We start from the raw sequence: 22,142 nt of genomic DNA, 5'->3' as shown, positions 1-22,142 counted from the left end.
GCGCATCTTCCATCACTTACGCTGAGACACGATGGCGGCCGTGGACTGCTCTGCAGTTCCAGGTCGTGAATTGAGGCCCTCTTCGGTGGATGGCTCGATCGGAGGTGCAGCAGCGGAGACGTCTGCAGCATCAAGATGGATGACGCCGTACAATGTATTGATCGTTCCCTGGAGCTTGTTCGCCGGATCCGTTGGCAGGTAGCGAGACATGAGCTGCTCAGCGGCCTGCAGGGTTGCGCCGTGGTCGAGAATCTCCGAGCGCGCGGCGCTGCTGCTGGTCGTGGAGGTGATGGTGGGGAGTCCCTTTGCGATCTCCCTGCCACTCTTCATGATGGACTTCAAATTGTGGCCACGCGAAGCCTCCTCTTTGTCTTCGGCCAAGTTGCGGATGTCGTCCTGGAGGGTATGCTTCTGGTTTCCAGCTCATTGACAACCTCATCAAGCTCCTCTCTCTGGGTCTTCAACTCCTCAATCTGGTCCTCCGCATCTGCACACTTGCTCGCGTATTGGTTACGCAATTCCTCTGCTCGAGCCTGCTCTGCGACGGCAGCCCGCAACTGCTGTTCAGCGTCGGGCTTCTCTGACCACGCATTCGTCCTGCTCTTCTTCAGTCTCTCCACCTCTCCAAGCAGAGCGTCCCGCTTTTGTTCGAGTCGGTGGATGTCGGCTTCGTCGGCCGACGTTGGTCGGGTGAGGTCGCTCGAGCGAGGGATGGTCCGGGCAGGTGCGCCGATTGACTGGGTAGATTGAGCAGCTTGAGCGGTCGAAGATGTCTGTGTCTGGCCGGCGCTGTTGAAGGCTTCGAGCTGAGCACGAAGCTGCTGGTTCTCGTCACGTAACTGCTCTTGCTCTTTGACGATGTCGTAGCCGAGGAGAGTCGTCAATATTGACAAATAAGATTTCTGTTTGTTCCACGTTGAGACCACATACCTCTCCATCGTCTTCCACGTACGCCGGCAGTTCGCGAAGTATGTCCTCAAGCCGCCGAGCATACGGTTTGGCTGCATCGGCTCTGGCTTTCGCGGCTGCCTGGACGTCCTCACCGCCGAGCACGGCTCTAGCATAGGCAGGGCGTTTCTGAGAGGCCATCTCGTGTAGTCGTCGGGCTGGAATGGCTGGCGTGGATATGTGGATGGCCTGGTCGATGGGTCGCGTGGAGTAGCGTGGTGCAGGGTGGTGAGCGAGGTTGAGCGTCAAGGCGCCGAACGCTCGCTGTACAGCAGATGAAAAGATGGACGAGAACCTCCTTTGCCTGCGTTCTGCAAGAGAAGAACGCTCACATTCAGCGTCATTGTAGCTTCGTGAAGCGTTGATAGGAAAGAGTGAAACGGGTCGAACAGGAATGAGCAACGATGGGGCGGTGACACGGGGTGGATGAGAATGGTAAGGGGAAGAAAGACAAAATGCTCACCTTAAGCACGACCGGAGGGCTTGAAGCATGCGCTCGTACCTGCGAGGAATGAAGAAGGGGAGAATGGCGGCGACGAGGTCGATCAGTATGAGGTTGGGTTTCTGCGTCTTATTGGGAGTTGACGGTTGGCGGAGCACGGGCTGGAATCGCGCCATAACGCGTCTTCAGCACCAGACGATGATGCATAGACGGCGATGCGCGTTTGAATCCAGCGGACGACTATATTGAGCCACGGCAGCAGGTGTCTCAGGCGAGCAACATCCGCTTTCTCTTCAGCGAAGCAGTCTCAACTTCCCAAAATCTTGGCTGCGCCACCAGCGCTCTTCGTGCTCGAAAACTCTGGGTGAGGGACGTCGAGTGAGCTTGGCCTCTGGTCTTCGCGAAGTTGCAAGGCTTTGTGATGCATGTATAGGGACGTTTTCTTGTCACATGGGCTTGGGCGTACTTCGGCTGGATGAGTTTGGTCGTCGTATTGTCCTTGTACTGGTTGCCGAAGAATCTGTGTGGCGTTTTTCGTCACGGCCCTGTTGCCCACTGATTGTTCTTGACCAAGTCGCGGAATGGATGTCCAAATGGTGTGCGCAAGGAAGGTTGATGACTTATAAATGATGTCAGCACGCGTCCCCTGACTTCAGCTCTACACTCCATGTCTACGTTTCTCATAAATGAATGCCCGTAGCTCAACGTACTCTCCTTGCTATAAAACTCTATCCCCAAGACTGTCGAGCTGTCCAGCCGTTGTGAACTACGAGCAAGAGCTTGGTCCGATCAAGGAGGTGAGGGATGACAATGCTACATGTGATACTTTGAGCGCGACAATGAGGGTACCCAGAGGCTAGTACCAACGAATCGGCAGCTTGGCGTGCCCTACTTGCCTGGATTTGTTCGGAGGATGACCACACTCAGGGGCCATGAAGCATTCAGAACCGAAGATACGCTGCGAGTGAAGAGGATCCAGAGAAAGACGAGTTCACTTATCCTTGAACGAGATGCGAACTGCAGAATTGTGTTTTGAGTTTCATATCAGGACTGACCATAGGTCAAAGTTGTGCTTGCGTTCTCGACTACCCTTTTTCCTCTGGATAATGCATAGCGTCTACCACACTTTCACTTCATCATCTTGGCAATTACATCTCTCTGCCCCTTCGCCTTAACTCGACTCAATCATGCTGCCTGAATGAAGTTAGTCAGATGAAGTCGAGGAGGAAGGGATACTCAAACATACCCAGCACCTCCATCACCTTGGTTGACTGAACCTGTTGGATACTGTCGACGGAACTCCGCCTCAACACGAACACTCTCGTGCTCCAGATTACTTAATAGTCTTGCGGACTCTGCGAGGGTTGGGTCGGGCTCGATGGAGCGGAGCATCCTGAAGAAGTCAGTCATACAACTCGAGAGACAGACATCGATGCAACATACCTCTCGACCTGTGCAAGACGCTCTTGCACGTCGTTGTTCAGTCCTTCTGGGTCAGGAGCTCGGTTTGGATGGCGCTGTGTCGGTCTGGTGCTCTGTCCAGCCTCGACGCTCGACGGTGTAGGGGAGAGCTCGCCAAATGGGTACGCAGGGGCGGGCTTGAGGCGAGTCTGTGGTGCTTGATGCTCATGGCTTGATCGAGCGGGTGGGAGCTGCGACGCTTGAGGTGAAGGTGCGGACACGTCTTGCCGCAGACCTGCAGTTCGCATCGGGAAACAGGAGGTGAGGCTGCGGAGGCGGTCCTTAGATGAAATCAGTTTTGGATCTCGCGGCGACTCAGCAGGAGATCGCCCCGACATGGTCGCAGATGGTGTATCTGCAGTGTCTGTAGCGACGAAACCACGACGAAGCTGAGATTCGCCAAATAATGGGCAGGAGACTTAGCGCGCCGCTTAGCGCGCGGGTAGTCCCGCTGCAGCATGTGCCCCTCCATCTATTTGTCGCTCTGATGCGGCAAACAACACCACGCCACGGACACTCGAGCAGATAGATGATCCAATGTTGTAAATAACCCGGTCCATGTGTCCTGACGTCCAGTATTGACCAAGACATGAACTCCAACGTGACTTGAGATATATTTTGATGAATATCGAAAGTCGGTGGTTAACTACAGGCAGGATATTGATCAATCAGTGCCGCGCTCAACTTCGCGTTGTCTTTACAACATTCTCAAATGGTAGACCATTTCTCAACCTGCATAGCCCATACACACTTGACGAATCCACGAGTGGCCCTCGCTGATCTCTCACAGCTTCAAGGTTCTCAGCAGCAGCACGCAGGCTCGGCACTGTCGACTTGACTTCTTCAGCGACTCTCATCGCATGATGAGCATCTTTCAACGCCATCCCAACAGGAACTTGTGCCTTCAAGCTGTCAGTCTCATCAAAAGGTATCAAGTAAGAATTTCCACCATACCTCTTTCTTGTGGTAATCTCCACCGATCATCCGCGCACCGTAGACGCTATAAGGACCACCGAATAAAACAGAAAGCATCTCAAGCAACCTGTGAGGATCCACTGAAGCCTTCTCCGCGAACGTCAAGCCCTCCGCGGTGATCTCATTAACATTCAGAATGAACATGTTCGCTATCAGCTTGAGGACTTGACCTTTGCCAGCTAGTTCATCCCGAAACTCGATAATTTGGCGACCGATGACACCGGTGATGTATGGTTTCACCAGATCAATGGCCCTGGATGATCCAGATAGCAGGCAGAGGAGTTGGCTACTTGCAGCAACACCAGGTGATCCAAGGACTGCGAGAGCTGTGAGACGGGTCCATGTTTGTGCATGAATGGATTACCCACCTGGCATGGAGACGAAATCAGCCCCTTTGCTCGAAGCCATTTCGGCAAGATCATTCGCAGCCTCTGGATGCACTGTCGAGCAATCAACGAACGTCTTGCCAACGATCTCTGACTGTAAAGCCTGGCTCATGGTTTCTTTCAGAGTGTCATCATTGCTGAGACTGGTGAAGATGATGTCGGCTCCCGCAACTGTCTCTGCAATGCTCGTCCCGATTGACGCCCTACTGCCCACTTCGTTCTTCAAGGCCACTGCACGAGTGGTCGTTCGATTGTACAACTTGAGGGGGCTTTCGAGATTGCCTTTCTCGATCAAGTTCTTCGCCATGCCCTATGGATGTTAACCGGGTGCCGCTGTCATGAAGGAGCGGACTCACACGACCCATGTTGCCCAACCCTATCCAAGCGACCCGAACGGCCCTTATTTCGGGCTATAACTTGATCGTAACCTCTTGATTTCGTCGCCATCTTGAAGTTCATCTCACCATATATCATACGAACAAAGCCATTAGAATTCATACCTGAGGTTGTGATTCGCATTCGCATCAGGGTGTCGGCGCACATCGGCTCCGTCAAGAGCCCCGAGAGAGACGGCCGGCGCCTCGCCAGCGCCGAGAAATCCATATCAAATGGTCCTCTTTCAGGCTTTCAGCACACGTTTTCTAGAAATTAAGGCCTTTTTCCGGCACGAGTGCTGGAACCGACCGATAGTGAGGCAGGCACTCCAGGAGAGAACTCGAAATGTCTTTTTTGTCAGCTCTTCAAGAGCACAGCAAGCCTTCGGAGTCGCTGCTGTCATGGTGAATAGCAATCGAAGCGCTTCTCGAACAACTAGACCGGCGACGTCCAACAACATGATGGACTCCGGCGCCGCATCGACTCCCAAGCCGAAGGCGAAAGACGAATATAAGGCCATCGTGGAGAGGTCGAGGGTACAGCAGCACCACCAAACCTCATCCAAAGAGAAACGCAAGTTTAGCGAACCCAGCAATCGAAAATGTCCAAGATCCTTACCGTATTTGGAGCAACTGGCGGACAAGGCGGTTCAGTCATCGATCATATCCTCGCCCACCCTCAGCTTGCAAAGACGTACCAGATTCGCGCCATTACACGTGATGTAACCAAAGCGGCAGCGCTGGGGTTGAAAGAGAAGGGAGTCGAAGTCGTCTCTGTACGTTCATCCGCTTGTGCATCCAACTCCGGACTGATTCGTTCCCAGGCCGACTTGAATGACAAGGAGTCCGTCGCCAAAACGGTCGAAGGGTCCAGTATCGTTTTTGGAGTTACGAACTGTAGGGTGTGGCGACTTTTTGGGACGGCTCATAGCTGACAGTTTCAGTCTGGGAGACGGCGAACAAGGATATCGAGGTCAAACAGGGCAGGAACATCGTTGACGCCGCAAAAAAAGCCAATGTCGAGCGCTTGATCTTCTCCTCGCTCGTCAATGTCACCAAAGGTCAGCACTCCACGCACCCCTGCTTCTATGATTCTGACGATCGCAGAAACCAACGGCCGCATCACTTCTGTCAAGCACTTTGATGGCAAAGCGGAGATTGAAGAATATGCCCGATCTGTTGGAGTACCAGGCACGTATTTTATGCCCTCCGTCTTCGACATCTTCTTCTTGGGTTTCTTCCGCAAGGTATGTCGCTTCCAGAGCTGCCCGAACATTGACTGATACCGGCAGAACGCCAATGGGGAGTACGCCTTGGGTCTGCCATTCGAAGGGACCGTGAGAATTCCACTGATCGACATCGGATCTGACGCTGGTCTCTTCGTAGCCGCCATCCTTCTCCAGCTCCCAGAGACTCTCAACAAGCGCGTCGTTGCCAGTGGAGGATATGTGACACCAGACGAGGCGGTCGCCACGTTTACCGAAGTCACTGGCAGAAAGGCCGTCTACAACAATCCCGGCTGGGACCTGTGGAGCTCATTCCTCCCTCCAAAGGCCAAGGAAGAGATGACGGGCAATTGGCAGCTCATCTACAATCCCGGCTACTACGCGGGAGAGCCCGAAAATGCCATCGATGAGGGACATGCTCTTGTGGCGAAGGCTGGCTTGAGGAAGCCACACAGCTGGAAGGAGTTTGTGGCGGTCAACTTCAAAGAGTAGAGGACGAGGGCGTGCATTGATGATGAGATGAATGGTTGTTGATGTTTGCAGACCACAGTCGCTCCCGAATTGAGTTTGGCTTCGCATCACGTGATGTTTTGATCCCGCGGAAGAATGATGGGTCCAGCTGAAAAGTTGGCTGCCTACCAAGCGACCTCACCTCTGGCGGGAATGCGTAGCGACAAGGCCAATCACACCGCCCCAATGCATGGCTGTGCCATTCTCTTTCGCATTGACGTAGTTTTTCAGCTGGCGATGTGACTATAATAGTTACGCCTTTCACCGCTCACAAGTGAGAAAAGAAGAATCTCAGACTTGCAATGGCAGAGAAACACTCCAACATGGCCGACTTCAAACCGTCCCGACCTCAACGCACTAATACCGACGATCTTTCTGACGCCGGTTCGGATCGTTTGGAGACGGAAACGCTGAACGAAGAGGAACTTCCAACCTACGAAAATCCTGAGCCATCAAACACGACAGCGCAACTCCCTCCAGAGAAGTCTACTCACAGCCAAGGACCCACAACATCAGCTCCCTTCAACTTTCCTACCGCAGACCTTCCCACATACGAAACGGCCGTCGACTTTCAGAAACCCCTGGCCATTCCACAGAGCTCACCAACTCCCGACGCACCCTTTGTCTCTGCGTATCCAACCGATCTTCTCACGTATGGCATTCCTGCAGAGAGCTGGTATGCCTTTGTCGACACACTCTCTGCATTCGTATCTGCCAAGGTCTCTCAACAAGCAATCCATCACGCATCAGACGTAGCCCAGAGCATCCAAGACTACCACAAGCAATACGTTACCAACGTCAAGCGCTCCTTCAAATCCATGGGCAAGTCGGCCAAGCAGTTCAATCCGTTTGGCATTGTTGGTGGCGCTTTGGGTTTGACCTTTGGGACAGTCGGTCATGCCGTGGGCTCTGTCTTCAACGCACCTCTTAGTCTGATTCAAAAGCCGAAGACCCCTCGAGAGCGAGCCACCGTCTATGTTGCTGCTGCCAATAAAGATTGGTTCCACCGACGAGGACTGCATGCACTCCTACTGGACACTTCTGAACTGGCCACCGTCCTGGGGACCTCCTATCATGACATCCTTGGCACAGCAAGAGGCCGTCAAAGCAGCGATGCTGTGGAGCAAATGGCATCACTGCGGCAATGGATAGGTGATGTGCAAGCTCGGGTAGATCCTGTCAAGAGTGGTGATGGCGAGCGGTCGACGTCCTCACTCCAGCCTGAGGCTAGCAGCTCGCGCTTGACTCCTGTTTCCAGTCGGCAGAGCAAAGGGAAGAGTAGCAGCATTGGTGAATTTCCATCACAGCTGCAGCTTGGTGCACAGACTTTGTGGTTGGTAATCACTCAGAAAAAGAACGTGCAAGATATGGAGGTCGACGAGAAAGCAGGACCGACCCAAAGTCGGGATTTGAGAAGCTGATCAATGCTCAGAGTATGTTGTACAGTTTAATAACCTCCCTCGATCTGTATCGAACGAACACCTGCAACAGATGTTGATTCCCACACATTTTCGTCGACCCTGACCTCAACCACTCTCCATCGAGCAGACTCATACGTAGGTGCTGCCACTTTCAGCCCGAACGCCTGGAATCCTGCAAATCTTTGTCGTTCGCCTGATAATCCTAAGACGGCTTCTTCGTTGTCTCGAACCGATGCTAGATAGACTCGAACAGGGCGACAAAGTCAGTGAGTGAGTTGGGGGGTGTGAGCCGTCTGAATTAATCCTGCTGACGGTGGTCGAGAATTCTTTGGCCTCCATGCACTCGAATGGCAAAGTATATGTGGCCGTGGGCGGAGACATGAAGGCTTTCCGAGCACAGGAACTGGCAATGAACGCCGCCATCTCACGCAACGTAGCTCGGGCTGTGGGGACATGGTGTGTCCCTCGAAAGTGGATCATGGTTGACTCTGTACATGCCCGAGCCAGAGTGACACTCTGCTCAGCGCTGACCATGGTGTCGAATTCTGCCACGATATTTAATGACGGTGTGGTGATCCTGGGGGTGTAAAAGCCGCTGTAGTGTTGCAAAGCGTTTTGGAAGCCGCAGCATGCAACGGCAAACTTGAACGGCGCTTGCGGTGGTGGTATCGAGAAAGGTGCGCATTGGGCCAAGAGAGCGGCTCGTCGTTGTGGTGTATCGTCACACATCGCAGCCAGCATCATGGCGACGGCGGCGCCCTGAGAGAAGCCGACAATGCCATCAACAGGATCATGCTCTTTAAGATACCCGGCGAGATATGTCAAGCTCTTGTAAAGATGCTCGTGTTGCATATCAAAGTCGAGCACCCGCCACCAGGCGAAAATGTCAACATTGTCCAGCGATCCGTCTTCATATCTGGTATCGGGGACAAGCTGAAGAGGAGCATCAGGACAGAGCCATTCCACGTTCTCATATTGGTCTAACAGATCTGCATTGATCGAGTCCAACACCATCTGTCCCAGTTGTCCGGTCTTCATGGCTATGCGAAGGCACTCGCCGCTCTGTCCGAAGCCTAGAGAAGATATTCTGTTAGGATACGCACAAGGATTGCAGAATTGTCTCAACGAACCATGGAGGGCGAGAATACGAAGTGTCCGTGGGACTGGCAATATCGGCCTGGTCTTCTCGACTTCCAATACCGTCACATCTTGCAATTCTGCATCGAAGACTTCCCGTCCAAGGCATAACGCAGTCTCGAGGCGACTGAGCATGTTTTGAATGATACAAAGCTATGCAGCAATCATGAATGAACTAGTGCCGCAACAAAAACTGAACAGGAAGTCAATGTATTATGGCTAATATGGGTCTACGACGAACTTCACGACCACGCTCGATCCGCTGTTGACACCTTATATCTCTCCACGCCTTAAACCCACACAAGGCCAGAGCAATTGACCAGACCACCATCTAAACGTGCCAAGCAGACTTCCGTGCCTGCATCGAGTCTGGATTAGGACTCAGCCCACAAGAACACATATTCGAGCAAGCCACCATGAGCTCTGGCCTTGGCTCCAGAAGCGTCGAAGATGAAGAAGCAATATGAACGTTTTCAGCCATGTGGATTTGCTGCCCCGTCAACCCGTTCGCAGCGGTTCGTCGTGTTCCTGCAGGCACTGCCGCCACACGGGCTGGCACACTTCACATGCAGCCCGATCGACTTCCAGATCTGGGTATGTTTCATCGTGGTGATCTGAGACAGGATCCAGAAAGCTGGAGGAAGTAGCCTAGAAGGGAAGTTGTGGTGTTGTGAGCGTCGTTTGACGACTTTTCGCTCTGCGCTTTTCTCTCTCTCCTCTTGCAATTGCTCCATCGTGCAGGCGTATCCATGGGGTGTCTTTGGTGTGTTATGAGTGCAGCATTTCCAGAAGGCGACAGCAAAAACAATGTGAAGATCCTATACATAGTGTTCTACGGTCGAGCAATCTCTGGCTCGCATGAAACAAGGGCGTCATGCATCTAAAAGCCAGCAACGGGCCAGATGGCATGGTCGTGAAACAGTGGTAGCGAGATGATTGAGTCTCCCAGCTTTTCGGTATCAGTACCTGTAATTCAAGATCGACAAAGACGACTCGACTGTCGCCGACGCCTGGTTTGCATGTGACGGACATCTATGTCGTTGGGATGATGTACCGGTATGTTCTTACTTTCGTGACAGTGAGAGCCGTGTGGAGAGATTGAGCCAAGCTGTGTTGTGATCGTCAGTCGAGATGAACCGAGAAGTGAAGGGCAGAAGTGGAAAGCGAAAGGAAAAGGTGAAGCGTAAACAGTACTTTTCATTGCAAAGACTAGCCATTGCCTCGAGTTCCATCCAGACCAATCCTTCGCTACGTCTCCGGAGAATCAAGAACTAGGCGGGAGCTTTGTCTAAGACCTCTGCCTCCGCTCGCAAAGAAGCCCAAACCAACGCCAATCCCGTCCATCACTCAAAGGATATCTGAAAAATCGCATCGTATCGCATCTCATCGTCTCTTCCATCCAAGTCGCCAAGGACTTCACGAAGAGCGTTGAGCCTGTCCCCCTGCCTACTTCAGCTGCTCTGCACGGCTACGGAATGGCGTGTGCATGCTATCGTCGATGATCTTGTCCTCACCCTTCCTCACCTCCATCCAATTCGAGCTCCTCAACAGTTCCTCGTCGGAGTTGTGCGAGCCCGACCCATCTTCTGCGTAGTTTGCCTTGCTTCCGCGCTGAACACGGACCGTGACCTCCTTGACCTCCTTGACCTCCTTCGCTGGGAATTCGCCCGGCTTGCCGGCTTCTGGGTGCTTCGCATACCACTCGTCCAACTCCACCAGTTGAGCGGCCACCCAAGGCGGGACACCAGAGCCGTCTGCAATGCGCTCGCGAAATTCGGCGAGATGACCGAGCTGAGGGCGGACCGTTCCCACGATGTCGAGGTGAAAGTCGCACTCTTCTTTCTCAGTCTTGTGTTGTGCTACCTTAGCCTCCGACTCGCGCTGCTGGGACGGAAGGAGACAAAGTGGTCCGGAGAGGTACTCGAGGGTCTTCCAGCCATTGGTGAAGGGCAGTCGCTCCAGCTCGAAGTGGATGATGGAGTACCCAGCGTCACGATTGGCGACATTCTGGCCAGAGGGAGCCAGAGCCATGTTGTCAACAGTCAGAGTGTCGAGTTGTAGGCCAGGGAAGAAGGAGAGGGCACTGCTAATGTCCATGCCCATGAAGCCGTAATCGTTCGTGATAATGCAGTCGAAGTTGCGTATATAGGCATAGCGGAGGGAGCTAACTTTGCTGGCTGGCCATTGGCGTAGAATGTCGATGAAGGAGATGGTGGACGGGAAGTGATAGGTGACCTTGGAATGCCACTTGCCGCCAACCGTCTTTGCGAACTGACGACAAACGAGCTTGAGCGATGCGATCTCGTGAGGGAGGTCAGACAAGCGAGATATGTCGGTATTGGTCAGCTTCCGCTTGAGGGGACCAAACATGTCCTCGTCGTCGGGTGAGAAGTCGCGGCGCGTGCCTTCCTCGATGTGGACGGTCGTGGAGAGTAGGACGCGGTCGAGGATGTCGTCTTGCAGTTCTTGAGGAAGAGTGAGGATGGTAGTAGGCGGCTTATGCGCCGAGTCAACTTCGACGTTCGCCATGATTGACGAGTGTCCTCGCGGTGGTGGAAGAATGGCTATGCGGTTGCGAGGAATCTGTCAACTTGGGGAGAGGATAGCGATCTGGCCGCAAGGGATGTGTCGAGGTTGCGAGCCGAAGGTCGAGGGTGTGTTGCGAGAAGAGGTGCAAGTTGAGCGTGGCGCTGTAAGTAGTCGGAGCGTAGGCACTCGCACGGACCAACTCCGGTAGGTGAATATTCAGAGCAGTGTCACCAGACAACCAGAAAGGCTAATACTCCCGCCATTCACCATCTCAAGAATTACATGCGGCGGTGAAAAGGCTAGTGCTGTGCCTCTCGTCGACTCTGCTCGTGATTCCGCTCCACACGTTGCAGCCGTTCGTCGATTCGATTCAACTTCTCCAAAAGCTGATCCAGCGACGTCTCCAGGACTGCGAACGTCCGAATGGCTTTCCGACTGATATTCCGTTCGCTAATGACCGTGAGTTTTCATCCTGACTGTGCCTTGTCAAAGCGTACATGTTTTCTCTCGCCTCTTGGCAGCACGGGGTCTGAGGCAGCTCTTTGCCCCCTCGCAGAGAGGAGCCGCAGTCGCTTGTGCGCTCCGAGCATGGCGTTGTTGCTCTCGAGTCCGGATCGTATGTATTGAGCCACACGGATAAGAGGCTCGTCGAGTCGCTGTTCAATCTCGATTCGAAGCGAGGCGGTGGTGTTGGTTTTCCGTCTTTGATTGATCGGATCGAGCCATTCTACTCAGAGATCAGTTACACATCCAAATCACCATGGCGGGCTCCTTCTACCTGTGAAGCTGGCATTTTCCCACCGGTATGTCGTTCAAAAGCACGAAGCTGACTGGCACAGGAGCATTTCGTGCAATCGTGCGATTAACCAAGAGCTGGACCAAGACGCAATGGCGGCACCACCTCCCCTTTTATCCCAAAGAGCCTCCAGACCGCAGAGCCATTCGACCGCAAGTCATCCAACACCATCGTGCAAAATTAGCGAACAGACACGAATGCGGTGAAGCTTGGGCAGGAAGAGACGGCGCTGTTAATATATTAAGCGGGCCACGTCTGCGCCAGCAGGATCTCAGATTGTTGGAGCATTCTCACAAATGAGGCGAATGATAAGTTCTGAAGGGTCAGGCTCCACGGTTTTCCCTTATGTTCGGAGACAAAGTGTTATTCAAACGCACAATAAGAATGGGAAGCCCGTTTGGTCATGTTCTTTTGTTCTCCAAGGTGTGATGAGTCCCCTTCATCATTGCCGAAGAAGCAGTCAATATAAGAAACTCTCATAGCGGCGAGATCGACAAAGCCACGCAGTGGAATGTTCGAATCAGGAAGCTCCTTCGCATCCTGGACCGTGGAGCCCATCTTCTGGTCATGGTCGTCCACAAACATTCCTGACGGCCGAAGAAGATGACGATAGTTGCTCTGCGCCGAGAATCGAGCAGGAGTCTTGACTTCTTGGAGTTGTCGAACCGGAACAATGCAGACGGACATGCATATGCATCTTTCAGGGACCGTTCTTCCTCCGCTCAGGAGGTGGCTAGTAGGAGGTGGAGGAGTCGCGGAAAGGGACGGATGCAGCTGCTATGCGAACGATGGATTTTGTGAGGATTTGTTCCTGCGTATGCGCATGTGAGCATTTCTTTCGACGGACCAAGTTCGAGTCCTGGTCGGTGTTGTGCTGTCGTTGAAGTGAACAAACAGTACAAAGGTCCAGCCACATCTCTCCCAAGAATCCCACCACCCAAACCCCAAGAACCACAGCTCCAATTCTAGCCACTTTTGCATCCCCAAAGGAGGAGGCACAAGTTCGCGAAAGAAATCCAACGGATAGCGGCGCGATTGGACGACCGCATCGCAAGCCACAAACGCCAGGCGAACCATTGCGGTAGCGAATCACAAGCGGCACCCACTACAGCGACGCTGCAGATCGACATGTCTCGAATGCGTCTGTTTTTGGCTCTGGCAGCACATCATCATGCTGGAGACGGGCACATGCAGACCGTTGACAGTGGATGGCCGACTCCTTCGACACGTTGAAAGAGTCGCCATCGCCGTTGCTGTTGCTCGAGCTAAAAGCCCACACCCCCCTCGACGTCAACGCGCTATTTTGTTGCGCGTAGAGCAAATATCATCTTTCTCACCTCTGCTGGCCAATTATTGGAAATGTAAATCCCTCGTTCAGCCATTTCTGCAGACATGCCCACGCGAAGGAAACAACCAGATCCACAACCCCTGCCGGCCAGGAAGCAGCAGCCGGCGACGATGCAGACAAAAGACGACCTCGACGTGTCAGACACCGAATCGTACTTTTCCTCCAAACACGAACCCGAATACCTCACGCGCTTGACACTTGCCGTTGCCAATGGTGCTCGACGTCGCCGTCGTCCGTTCCGCCATCACATCCGGCCCATCAAGCATGGGGAATATGCGAACGACGGCCCAACTTCACCAGCGACCACCATCTCGACGTTCTCGCTGAAATCTGGCGAGACTGGCTTCCGCTATCTCGTCTCGGACGATTCTGTCGAGGTCGCAGAAGATTGTGCGAGGCGAATCGACAGCCCCAAAGATCGCCCGGCCACCGCATCCACCAGACGCCAGAGAAGCAACTCTGGAGCATCCGACGCCTTGCCTCAGATCCAGGCTCCTTCGCTTGTGCTTCCTGACAGCCGATACACTGCATATGACGACCTTGATTCCGACTCGGACGATGACTCGTTAAAGTCCCTCGAGGCAGGATTTCTGTCTCCACACCAGCAACGCCGAGGACCGTATGATGGCCAGCGACACACGAGTTCGTCCCAGAGACTTCGAGGCTATGCATTGAGGCCGTCGAAAAGTACGGTCAATATCTCGTCGCCTGCTCTCGCAAATCGGTTGGGTGTGCCTCTCAGCGCGGAGCTTGAAGTTTGGGTGTAAGTGGAGGGTCTTTGGAAGTCTTTCCAACCCAATGCTAATTATCTGAGCAGCGACGATCTCAAGAAGTGAAAATGAGCCTTTCTGCTGTCGAATAAAGTCATATGCTTCTCACGGCGGCGAAACGATGTGATCCACGGGCGTGACTTGCTGCGTGATAGGCTCCTCAATCCGCTCCTTGGCCCACTCCAGACATGGTCGCCACTTCGGGTCTGCCTCATAATAGACCGCGAGCGTCAATCGCTTCCCAAGGCCCTCCAGCATCCACAGGCGACCGTAAAGGTGCAGAGCAACGCCCCAATGGCCGAGGATAGCGAGAGCCAGTGGATCTCGCCGCTTCAACAAAGCAATGTACTCAGCTTTGGCCATGACGGGCCAGCTGATGACGATGCTCAGCTGTCGATTCTTGGGCGCGGGAGCCATGATGGTGCCGAGAGCATATATGCTGTCCAGATAAGCGTCTCGTTTGGACTGGTTGGGGCCTGAGCCTTCGCAGGCATTGCCCACGCAGCTGATCAATCCCTCGAGCGCCTTCCTGGCTCCATCATTAAGGTGCCAGAAGTCGCGAATTTCTGGGACGATGCCGCTCATGATGATGGATAGCTCACCCTCATGCAACCATTGCTGCGCCTCGACGGCGACAGCTGTGGCGCCCAGCAGAGCATCGAAGATGTCGAGAAAGCGACTAATGACATTGGGGGGGTTCTCCACCAAATCACCATGGAGGAGGCCCAGACACGAGGCGCCCAGAATGAGGGAGAATGCGAACAAGGCGTGGCAATTCTCTTCGTTGATGTTTTGTAGAAGTGGGATGTAGTGGGTTAAGGCATGCTGTTGGTGGTAGCGTGCTAACTGCATAAATGTTTCCTTCTGAGACTCCTCGGCCTGTTGTCGTCGGTCCAGAGCAGTGATTGCGAGCAAGCCGTGGAGGAGGAAGCGATATGAGAAAGCCATCTGTGGGATGTAGACTTGCCTGTGAACGACGTCAATATGGGAGACTAGTATGCGCGAGTTCAATATACATACCACAGCCAGAGATGCTCCGGATCCTGAGTCATGAGCTTGTACGTAAACGCCGTGTAGTGATGCAGCAGCTCCATATCTCGAACTGGGAATATCTGATCTCTGGCGTCCTGGGGCGAGTTGGCGAGATTGCAGGGTATCGAGAGGAGCTGCTGGTTGGGATAGCTACACGCTCGATTGCCACGGGTGCAGTTATTGCAAATGGGTTTCTGTTCGTCACCTGTAGGATCATGTCAGAACGTGGATACAAGGATCAAGGCTGCGTTTTCCACCGTACATCGAACTTTTCGCATCTTACACGTATTGCACCCATGGCGCGTTTTGGTGTGCGGTCTTCGAGAAGGCATTTTCTTGCCGTTGAGGTCCACTTTGGCGGATTCCATCACCGTCGTCGTCGAGAATGCATCGGCATGGTCGTGGATATGTACCCTCGTCCTCAGCCTCGACTTTGCATCGGGTATTTCAGATTCCTTCAGTGGTGGCTGTGATTTTGTGAGTCCTGCGGCTGACCGGGACGAAGGTTTCCCGGCAGGCTGCTCAGCTCAGCAGCGCATCGTCCTCAACGTGCTGCTCATCGACAACGGACGAGCAAGCCTCTTCAGTCCACTCACTGCCTTCTTCTCTTCCAGCCTCACCTACACATCTTACCAGCTGGTGATATAGATGGAGTTCTCATCGCTCACAACACGGAGTCGCGACACCTCGAAACCCCCTGTCCTGTCAAGTCGAGTGAAGAGCAGATCAGAAAGCGGCATGGCGTTGAGTCAGGGCTAAAGAGAATGTCGTGTGGGTGGTGTAAGGACATGAAAACGATGGATCGACGAGCGCAATGATACAGTCGGCAGAGCTGGGTGTTGGCAGCAAAGAGGAGTAGACACAAACCCGCGGCACTTCTTCAACACATCCCTGCTCATTACACACGAGACATACCACTTGGGAGGAAAACGACATGCATCACTCAAAAACATATTCATTCTTTTTGGTATCTATCATGAGACACCCTCAACGCCTAGGGTCAAGCAAGCCGAGCCTCTATCCCTCCCATCCAATGCATCGTCCCAGGGCCTATCGTCGTATCCATGCTGAATACGCAGTGAAACGCAAAGTGTATCATGCCGATGCGTTCTATTACTGCGCGATAGGGAAGTAGTAAACCTCGGCAAGTCACGAGCTCAATGCAAGGTTGAATTCGACCCAACCATTACAAAATCTTGTTCTGGATCATCTTCTTCCTCAGGTGGTTCTTGTACTCGGTGATGCTACCGTCCCACCGCGTGACTGTCTTGTTCTCGCACACCATGATGTCCTTGGCGATCTTGTCGAGCAATCTATACAGTTGTTAGTACGGATATCTGCTGATATGAGATTGATGACTTACCTGAAATCGTGAGAGACGACGACGACACCTCCAGAGAAGGCATTGATGGCGTCGGCGAGCGAATCGATGGTAGGGATGTCGAGACCGTTGGTAGGCTCGTCGAGCAACAGCATGTTGGGGCTCTCAATGGCGAGCAATGCGAAGACGATACGGCTCTTCTGTCCCTCGGACAGCGTGCCCATGATGGCCGTCTGTGACTCACCAGAAAGACCATACCGGCCCAGTTGCTGACGCCAGTACTGGTAGTCTTGTGAGATCTGAGGGTACTTGTCACGGACAAAGTCAAGGGAAGACTTGGTCAGGTCGAGCTGCTCAGCAGAGTGCTGGCTGTACATGCCAAGCTTCAAGTGCGTGTGTCGAGAAACGGAGCCAGAAGTGGGAGAAAGCTTGCCAGTGAAGATACGAAGGAGGGTCGACTTGCCCACACCGTTGGGACCGACGAGAGCGGTTCTGCTGTCCATGTCGACACCAAAGTCGAGGTTCTCGTACAGGTTGTCCTTCTTCTCGCCCGAGTAGGAGAAGGTGACGTTGTCGAGGGAAAGCACCGGCGGTGGCAGCTTCTCGACATCGGCGAAGCGGAAGGTGAAGACGCGGTCTTGATGCACGGGCTGGATGAAACCCTCGGCCTCCATCTTGTCGAGAATCTTTTGACGCGACTTGGCCTGCCGCACCAAGTTGGCGTAGGTGCCGGCCTTGGCAATGAATTCCTTGATGTGTTTGATTTCCTCCTGCTGCTTCTCGTATGCCTTTTGCTGGTTGACCTCGTTCTCGGAGCGGGTCTTCATGTATGAGTCGTAGTTACCACCGAAATACATGAGCGTCTTCATGCGCATGTCAATCATGTTGGTGCAGACGCCGTTCAAGAAGTCGAGCGAGTGGGAGACGAGGATGAGCGTGCGGTCCCACTTCTTGAGGTATTCCTCCAACCACACGCAGGCCTCGAGATCCAAATGGGCCGTTGGGTCGTCGAGCAAGAGCAGATCAGGTCTGACGAAGAGAGCCTTGGCGAGAGCGACACGCATACGCCAACCACCGGACATGTCCTTGGTCTTCTTGTCAATGGTCTTCTTGTTGAAGCCGAGACCCGTCAGAATGAGGGATGCACGGGTGTGGAAGGTAGAAGGATCCATGGCATCAATCTTCTCGTACAGGTCCTCCAGCTTGGGGCTGTCTGGGCCCTCATCTTCAAGAATTTCTTCCGAAAGCTTCTCCAGTCTCTTCATCTCATTCTCCGCCTGCATAACGACCCACTCGAGGGCCCCGTGGTTCGAAGGCGGCGCACCTTCGTTGAGGAGGTAGATGTCGATGTGGTCGGGGAAGGGGAACTCGCGCTTGGCGATGGATTTGAGCAGGGTGGACTTGCCGCAGCCGTTCTCGCCGAGCAGACCGTACCGACGGCCATAGTTGACCTCGATGGTGGTGTCGTTGAAGAGGACCTTGCCGTGGAAGACGAGCGAGGCGGAGGTGATCTTGACGTCGCGGCTGGCTTCGAGCGAGGCCAGCACACCGGTGGTGACGCGGTCTGAGATGCCGTCCTTGTCCTCCTGCAGGGTGAGCTTGGCGACCTTATCGCTGATTGCCTTGCTGTTGGAGTCGGGGAGCGCGTCGCCGTCGCCGTCCATCATGGGCGGCGTCTCATCGCCGTTGACGGACGAGGCGGCGGATGCATCCTTGGAGGCGTTCTTGGAGGCGACCTTGCTGGCGGCTGTCTTCTTGGGCTCCTTGCCAGACGCGGCGCGCTTGGCCTCACGGGCGGCCTTGGATGCGGAGACCATGGCGGTGAGGTGAGGGGGGTGGTGGTGGTGTTGTAGGAGGAGGGGTGGCCTTTGAGAAAAGTGGTCAAGGGCGGTGGTGGGCTTTGTGTAGTGGGGTCCGTCTGCCGCCTCAAATTCTTTCGCGGCTGTAGAGAGGATCAAACAGAGGCTTAATCAAATCGCAGGTGGTCTCCAATCAAAGATGCAGGCCCGCTGCGGTGTGGTCAGTGGCGAGGAGAGTGAATGTGAGGTGTAGGCGGAGGATAATAGGTGTGTGAAGGTTGGGCACAAGCATTTCTTGCGGTTGAGCGCCTGTGACTGCACCAAATTGAACCCTGCCGCCAAACCCAAAAAGTTCTACGTCATTCACGCCCGCGAAAATAAGTCCATTTCCACGTCTGCTCTTTGGCTGTTTCTATACACTAACTGAATACTATTCATATTCATATTGGAGCAGCCTCTCGACAGACCTGACGAGGTACAATGCTGTGATTCCTGCGCTTGGTGTTTTCTTCCTGCACCGCTGTGGCCTGCTTATTCACAGCATCCCTCCATCTCAGATGCCTTGCCATGCCCAAATGACCATATGCCTTGCCTCTTGACAACATGGGCTCTGAGCGACATCCAACTCCTCAGCTTATTATGACTCCAACACACCAGCAATCGTTGGTCGGGATCTGGCAGTTGGCGATCCTCATATCACTCTCCACTAAGCTCCTGGTGACTGTCTTCGCCATAATGGACAGGCTTGATTTGCCATGCAGCTGATATCAGAACAAATCAAGCGAATCGCTCTCGGACTTAGCCTATGCCACCGACTCTTGTTACCGGAACACATGTCCTTTGTCTTCCCCGAACTCCGCTCGCTTGAACGCAGTATCAACATCCCCCCATCTCATGACTGTTGCATCGCTTCATCATTCGCCTCTTGCTTCCCCGCCTCCGCATGCCCATTCTCGCCGCCTGCCAATATCTTCGTTTTAACCTTCTCGTCGATCGGCCCACCCGGCGTGTAGCTCACCACCTCTCCCTCTTCATCCACAAACTCCCACCGATATCTGCTCAGATAGTGTGGAATAGCGCTGAGTTGCGGACCATACCGCTGGCTGTTGTCATACAATTCAAACAGCGGCACTGCCAGCAACTTCATGTTCTTCGGTACACTCAACACTTTGGCTTTGGGCAGCTGAATGTAGTAAAGCTTCTTGCACTCCTTCGGCCGCGTGACGTGAGGCGGGAGGAAAGGGTACATGAACGTCTCGAAGTTAGGGCGATACCATTGCGCCAGCGTGTCGGATACGTTCCAGTCGAGATCGGCGGCTTCGGCGGCGGAGAGGGAGCCGGTGGGCGCGAGGCGTTCGTTCAGGCGGTCTTTGAAGCCTTGAATCTCCTCGGCATCGTGCGGGAGGTAGTCGCCAGGTCTATGATAGTGTCTTGTCAGCGACTGATTCCCCTCGTCTCAAGATCATGCCTTACAGCTTGAAGAAGGCATTGGCGATCTGGAGCATGAGAACATGCGGGTGGTTGTGTTCATGGCACACCAGTATCCCTTCGCACGTCCTCCTCATGCCATACTTGTCGTAATGCTCTTCCAGCCTCCTCAGCCTATCCTTGACCGACGGATCTTCCTCTGGTTGAGTCTCTTTGGTGCCGAAAGTGTAGTTGCTGAGTGGGAATAGCCGTATCGTTGGCTGCTGTCGCTCGTTGAATGGGAGAGTCTCTGTGGCTGGTACGGAGGATTGTTGGTGTTTTGGAGGGACTGTGGCCATCTTGACTTTGGGGAGATGATGATTGACCGTGTTCGCAGGTCGAGAGCTTCCAAACATTCACCGCGAGCGCGTCCGAGCTTTAAGGTTCGACACGAGCCGCCGTTAGCCGGTACCTGCCAAGCACCGGTCCTGCCGATCTGGGAAGTCACCCTTGCGATAGCGGAGTTGATATCGCGTCTGTAACTTGTTACCGTTGATTGACAACCCTTTCACTACTAATTGCTTCAAGAATATCCTACTTTCAAACATGTGCCGGTAAGTAAAACACAGAAACAACCCTGTCCTCCCCAGAAGCCTCCCCTACCACCTTCTCCAAAGCCCCTATCACCACGTCAATGTTGAGTTGCCCCTGTCCGAGCTAAACATGCTTTAACGAACAACCCAGCAACGCCATCCCCGTCTGACACTTCAACAGTTGGTTCGCCTATGTCTCCAAAACTGAGCCATGTCTCCTCGAAGATGTCCTCATCTCACCTAAGCATTCTCTGGTCAAGCAAGTCTCTGACCACTTCCTCCCTAAGCTTCTTCCCCATGGACACGGCGAGGAAGAGGAAAACGACATGAAAGCCCGGAATATTGTCAACAATTTCGATGGCCTTGGTGTGGTTTGGTACACCTCCTCCAACGCAGACTTTGAACGCGGCAACACGGGCGAAAGCAGCAACGGGACGCAGAAAGAGGTGAGCAACCGTCACTCCCTCAACGTGTCACTTTCCATGCGACTGAGCATTGGAAGGGTCTGTTTCCGGCTATGTACAAGACAATACAGCCTCCAAGAAACGATATGAACTTCCTCTCGATATGTGCCAACACTGAGTCGAGAGTCTGTTTTGGCCACATCCGAGCATCGTCAGGATCTGCTATCGCCAACATCAACAACCATCCTTTCGTCTTTGGTCGACATACGTTCATGCACAATGGGGCTGCGAGTGATTTCATCGACATCAAGCGGGATGTGATCAACGAGATGAGCCATGCAGCCTACAGCAACGTCTTTGGCGGGACGGATTCAGAGTGAGATCATCTTTTCATGACGACGAATCGACCTTTGACTAACGCAATACTTCTCAGACACATGGCCGGCTTGTACATGACCTACTTGACGAACGGTGGCGACGCCACAACCTTCGAAAAGCAATACACCACAAACGAGATGGCCGAGGCAATGCACAACGCGGTCGCCACCATCGTCGGTCTCCAACACAAACTTCTCGGCAACAAGAAGAGGCCCAACAGCTTAAATCTCTGCGCAACAGACGGCGTCTCACTAGTAGCATATCGATTTCGAAACCACAGGACAAGTCAACCACCCAGTCTATACTACAGCACGAAAGCCGGGACGACACTAAACAGAAAATACCCAGATCACCCTGATGGCATTAACGTCCCCAATCGAGACTTCGGCATCCCTGAGGGAAGGCATGGTAGGCACTTGATCATCGCGAGCGAACCGAGCACGTACAAAGAGAGTGATTGGGAACTTTTTGGGAAGAATCAAATTTTGGTCGCTGGGCCAGATGAGCCGTTCGAGATCAAGGATGTGCCGTATGGAATTGGGTGGGATGCGGAAGGATGATGTGCCTTGCTGTGATAAGTTGCATCAAGACCTGTAAAGGCGACGAGTCCATGGGCCACGCTCGTCTGTCGGTTCAAACACCAGAGCGCTGTCCTGCTCAAGCTTGCTACCTCAATCTTAGCCTTACTCGGCAAAGTCACATACTTATCACCAGCAGTCCCCGATTATGTTTCAAAAACACACCGAGTTCGTTGCCGCTCGAGCGCTCGAGCACCGACTTCTCAGCCGTCACCCATGGTCCAGCTCCAATCCCACCAGAACGCAATCATTCCCAGAACTGGACTCCTCACTCACCAGCTCTACGACCCTAAAACGACTGATCACT

At 53.6% G+C, this 22,142-nt stretch overlaps 11 protein-coding genes across 11 annotated transcripts; 4 read left to right on the top strand and 7 right to left on the bottom strand.

Annotated features, from left to right (window-relative positions):
- Window positions 1-12: 12 nt before the first annotated feature.
- M409DRAFT_49231 (uncharacterized protein) lies at window positions 13-1,566 on the bottom strand (the record flags this gene model as incomplete). The annotated part of the gene is made up of 4 exons (XM_033811184.1): window positions 13-396; window positions 435-848; window positions 931-1,252; window positions 1,451-1,566. 4 exons carry the CDS (start codon window positions 1,564-1,566, stop codon window positions 13-15), a joined length of 1,236 nt encoding a protein of 411 aa, XP_033673577.1.
- Window positions 1,567-3,531: 1,965 nt separating this feature from the next.
- M409DRAFT_62424 (uncharacterized protein) lies at window positions 3,532-4,577 on the bottom strand (the record flags this gene model as incomplete). The annotated part of the gene is made up of 4 exons (XM_033815169.1): window positions 3,532-3,753; window positions 3,806-4,143; window positions 4,195-4,522; window positions 4,569-4,577. 4 exons carry the CDS (start codon window positions 4,575-4,577, stop codon window positions 3,532-3,534), a joined length of 897 nt encoding a protein of 298 aa, XP_033673576.1.
- A 611-nt stretch (window positions 4,578-5,188) lies between these two features.
- M409DRAFT_16648 (uncharacterized protein) lies at window positions 5,189-6,304 on the top strand (the record flags this gene model as incomplete). Its single annotated transcript, XM_033803704.1, has 5 exons — window positions 5,189-5,362; window positions 5,411-5,483; window positions 5,531-5,647; window positions 5,694-5,833; window positions 5,879-6,304. 5 exons carry the CDS (start codon window positions 5,189-5,191, stop codon window positions 6,302-6,304), a joined length of 930 nt encoding a protein of 309 aa, XP_033673575.1.
- A 341-nt stretch (window positions 6,305-6,645) lies between these two features.
- Window positions 6,646-7,743, top strand: M409DRAFT_16647 (uncharacterized protein; the record flags this gene model as incomplete). The annotated part of the gene is made up of 1 exon (XM_033803703.1): window positions 6,646-7,743. The coding sequence occupies one exon, from the start codon at window positions 6,646-6,648 to the stop codon at window positions 7,741-7,743; it is 1,098 nt and encodes a 365-aa protein (XP_033673574.1).
- A 202-nt stretch (window positions 7,744-7,945) lies between these two features.
- Window positions 7,946-9,015, bottom strand: M409DRAFT_16646 (uncharacterized protein; the record flags this gene model as incomplete). Its single annotated transcript, XM_033803702.1, has 3 exons — window positions 7,946-7,978; window positions 8,056-8,816; window positions 8,874-9,015. 3 exons carry the CDS (start codon window positions 9,013-9,015, stop codon window positions 7,946-7,948), a joined length of 936 nt encoding a protein of 311 aa, XP_033673573.1.
- Window positions 9,016-10,326: 1,311 nt separating this feature from the next.
- M409DRAFT_16645 (uncharacterized protein) lies at window positions 10,327-11,409 on the bottom strand (the record flags this gene model as incomplete). The annotated part of the gene is made up of 1 exon (XM_033803701.1): window positions 10,327-11,409. The coding sequence occupies one exon, from the start codon at window positions 11,407-11,409 to the stop codon at window positions 10,327-10,329; it is 1,083 nt and encodes a 360-aa protein (XP_033673572.1).
- Window positions 11,410-13,597: 2,188 nt separating this feature from the next.
- Window positions 13,598-14,389, top strand: M409DRAFT_16644 (uncharacterized protein; the record flags this gene model as incomplete). The annotated part of the gene is made up of 2 exons (XM_033803700.1): window positions 13,598-14,316; window positions 14,371-14,389. 2 exons carry the CDS (start codon window positions 13,598-13,600, stop codon window positions 14,387-14,389), a joined length of 738 nt encoding a protein of 245 aa, XP_033673571.1.
- A 39-nt stretch (window positions 14,390-14,428) lies between these two features.
- Window positions 14,429-15,687, bottom strand: M409DRAFT_62423 (uncharacterized protein; the record flags this gene model as incomplete). Its single annotated transcript, XM_033815168.1, has 3 exons — window positions 14,429-15,290; window positions 15,344-15,560; window positions 15,618-15,687. The coding sequence occupies 3 exons, from the start codon at window positions 15,685-15,687 to the stop codon at window positions 14,429-14,431; spliced, it is 1,149 nt and encodes a 382-aa protein (XP_033673570.1).
- An 854-nt stretch (window positions 15,688-16,541) lies between these two features.
- Window positions 16,542-18,493, bottom strand: M409DRAFT_62422 (uncharacterized protein; the record flags this gene model as incomplete). The annotated part of the gene is made up of 2 exons (XM_033815167.1): window positions 16,542-16,668; window positions 16,719-18,493. The coding sequence occupies 2 exons, from the start codon at window positions 18,491-18,493 to the stop codon at window positions 16,542-16,544; spliced, it is 1,902 nt and encodes a 633-aa protein (XP_033673569.1).
- An 874-nt stretch (window positions 18,494-19,367) lies between these two features.
- On the bottom strand, window positions 19,368-20,241 carry M409DRAFT_16641 (uncharacterized protein; the record flags this gene model as incomplete). Its single annotated transcript, XM_033803699.1, has 2 exons — window positions 19,368-19,893; window positions 19,949-20,241. The coding sequence occupies 2 exons, from the start codon at window positions 20,239-20,241 to the stop codon at window positions 19,368-19,370; spliced, it is 819 nt and encodes a 272-aa protein (XP_033673568.1).
- A 247-nt stretch (window positions 20,242-20,488) lies between these two features.
- Window positions 20,489-21,817, top strand: M409DRAFT_16640 (uncharacterized protein; the record flags this gene model as incomplete). The annotated part of the gene is made up of 4 exons (XM_033803698.1): window positions 20,489-20,496; window positions 20,657-20,921; window positions 20,978-21,255; window positions 21,313-21,817. 4 exons carry the CDS (start codon window positions 20,489-20,491, stop codon window positions 21,815-21,817), a joined length of 1,056 nt encoding a protein of 351 aa, XP_033673567.1.
- Between the last annotated feature and the right edge of the window lie 325 nt (window positions 21,818-22,142).

Source organism: Zasmidium cellare (genome assembly GCF_010093935.1).
Source record: "Zasmidium cellare ATCC 36951 unplaced genomic scaffold M409scaffold_2, whole genome shotgun sequence".
NCBI classification, from domain to species: domain Eukaryota; kingdom Fungi; phylum Ascomycota; class Dothideomycetes; order Mycosphaerellales; family Mycosphaerellaceae; genus Zasmidium; species Zasmidium cellare.
This window is presented reverse-complemented; position numbering and strand designations above follow the sequence as displayed.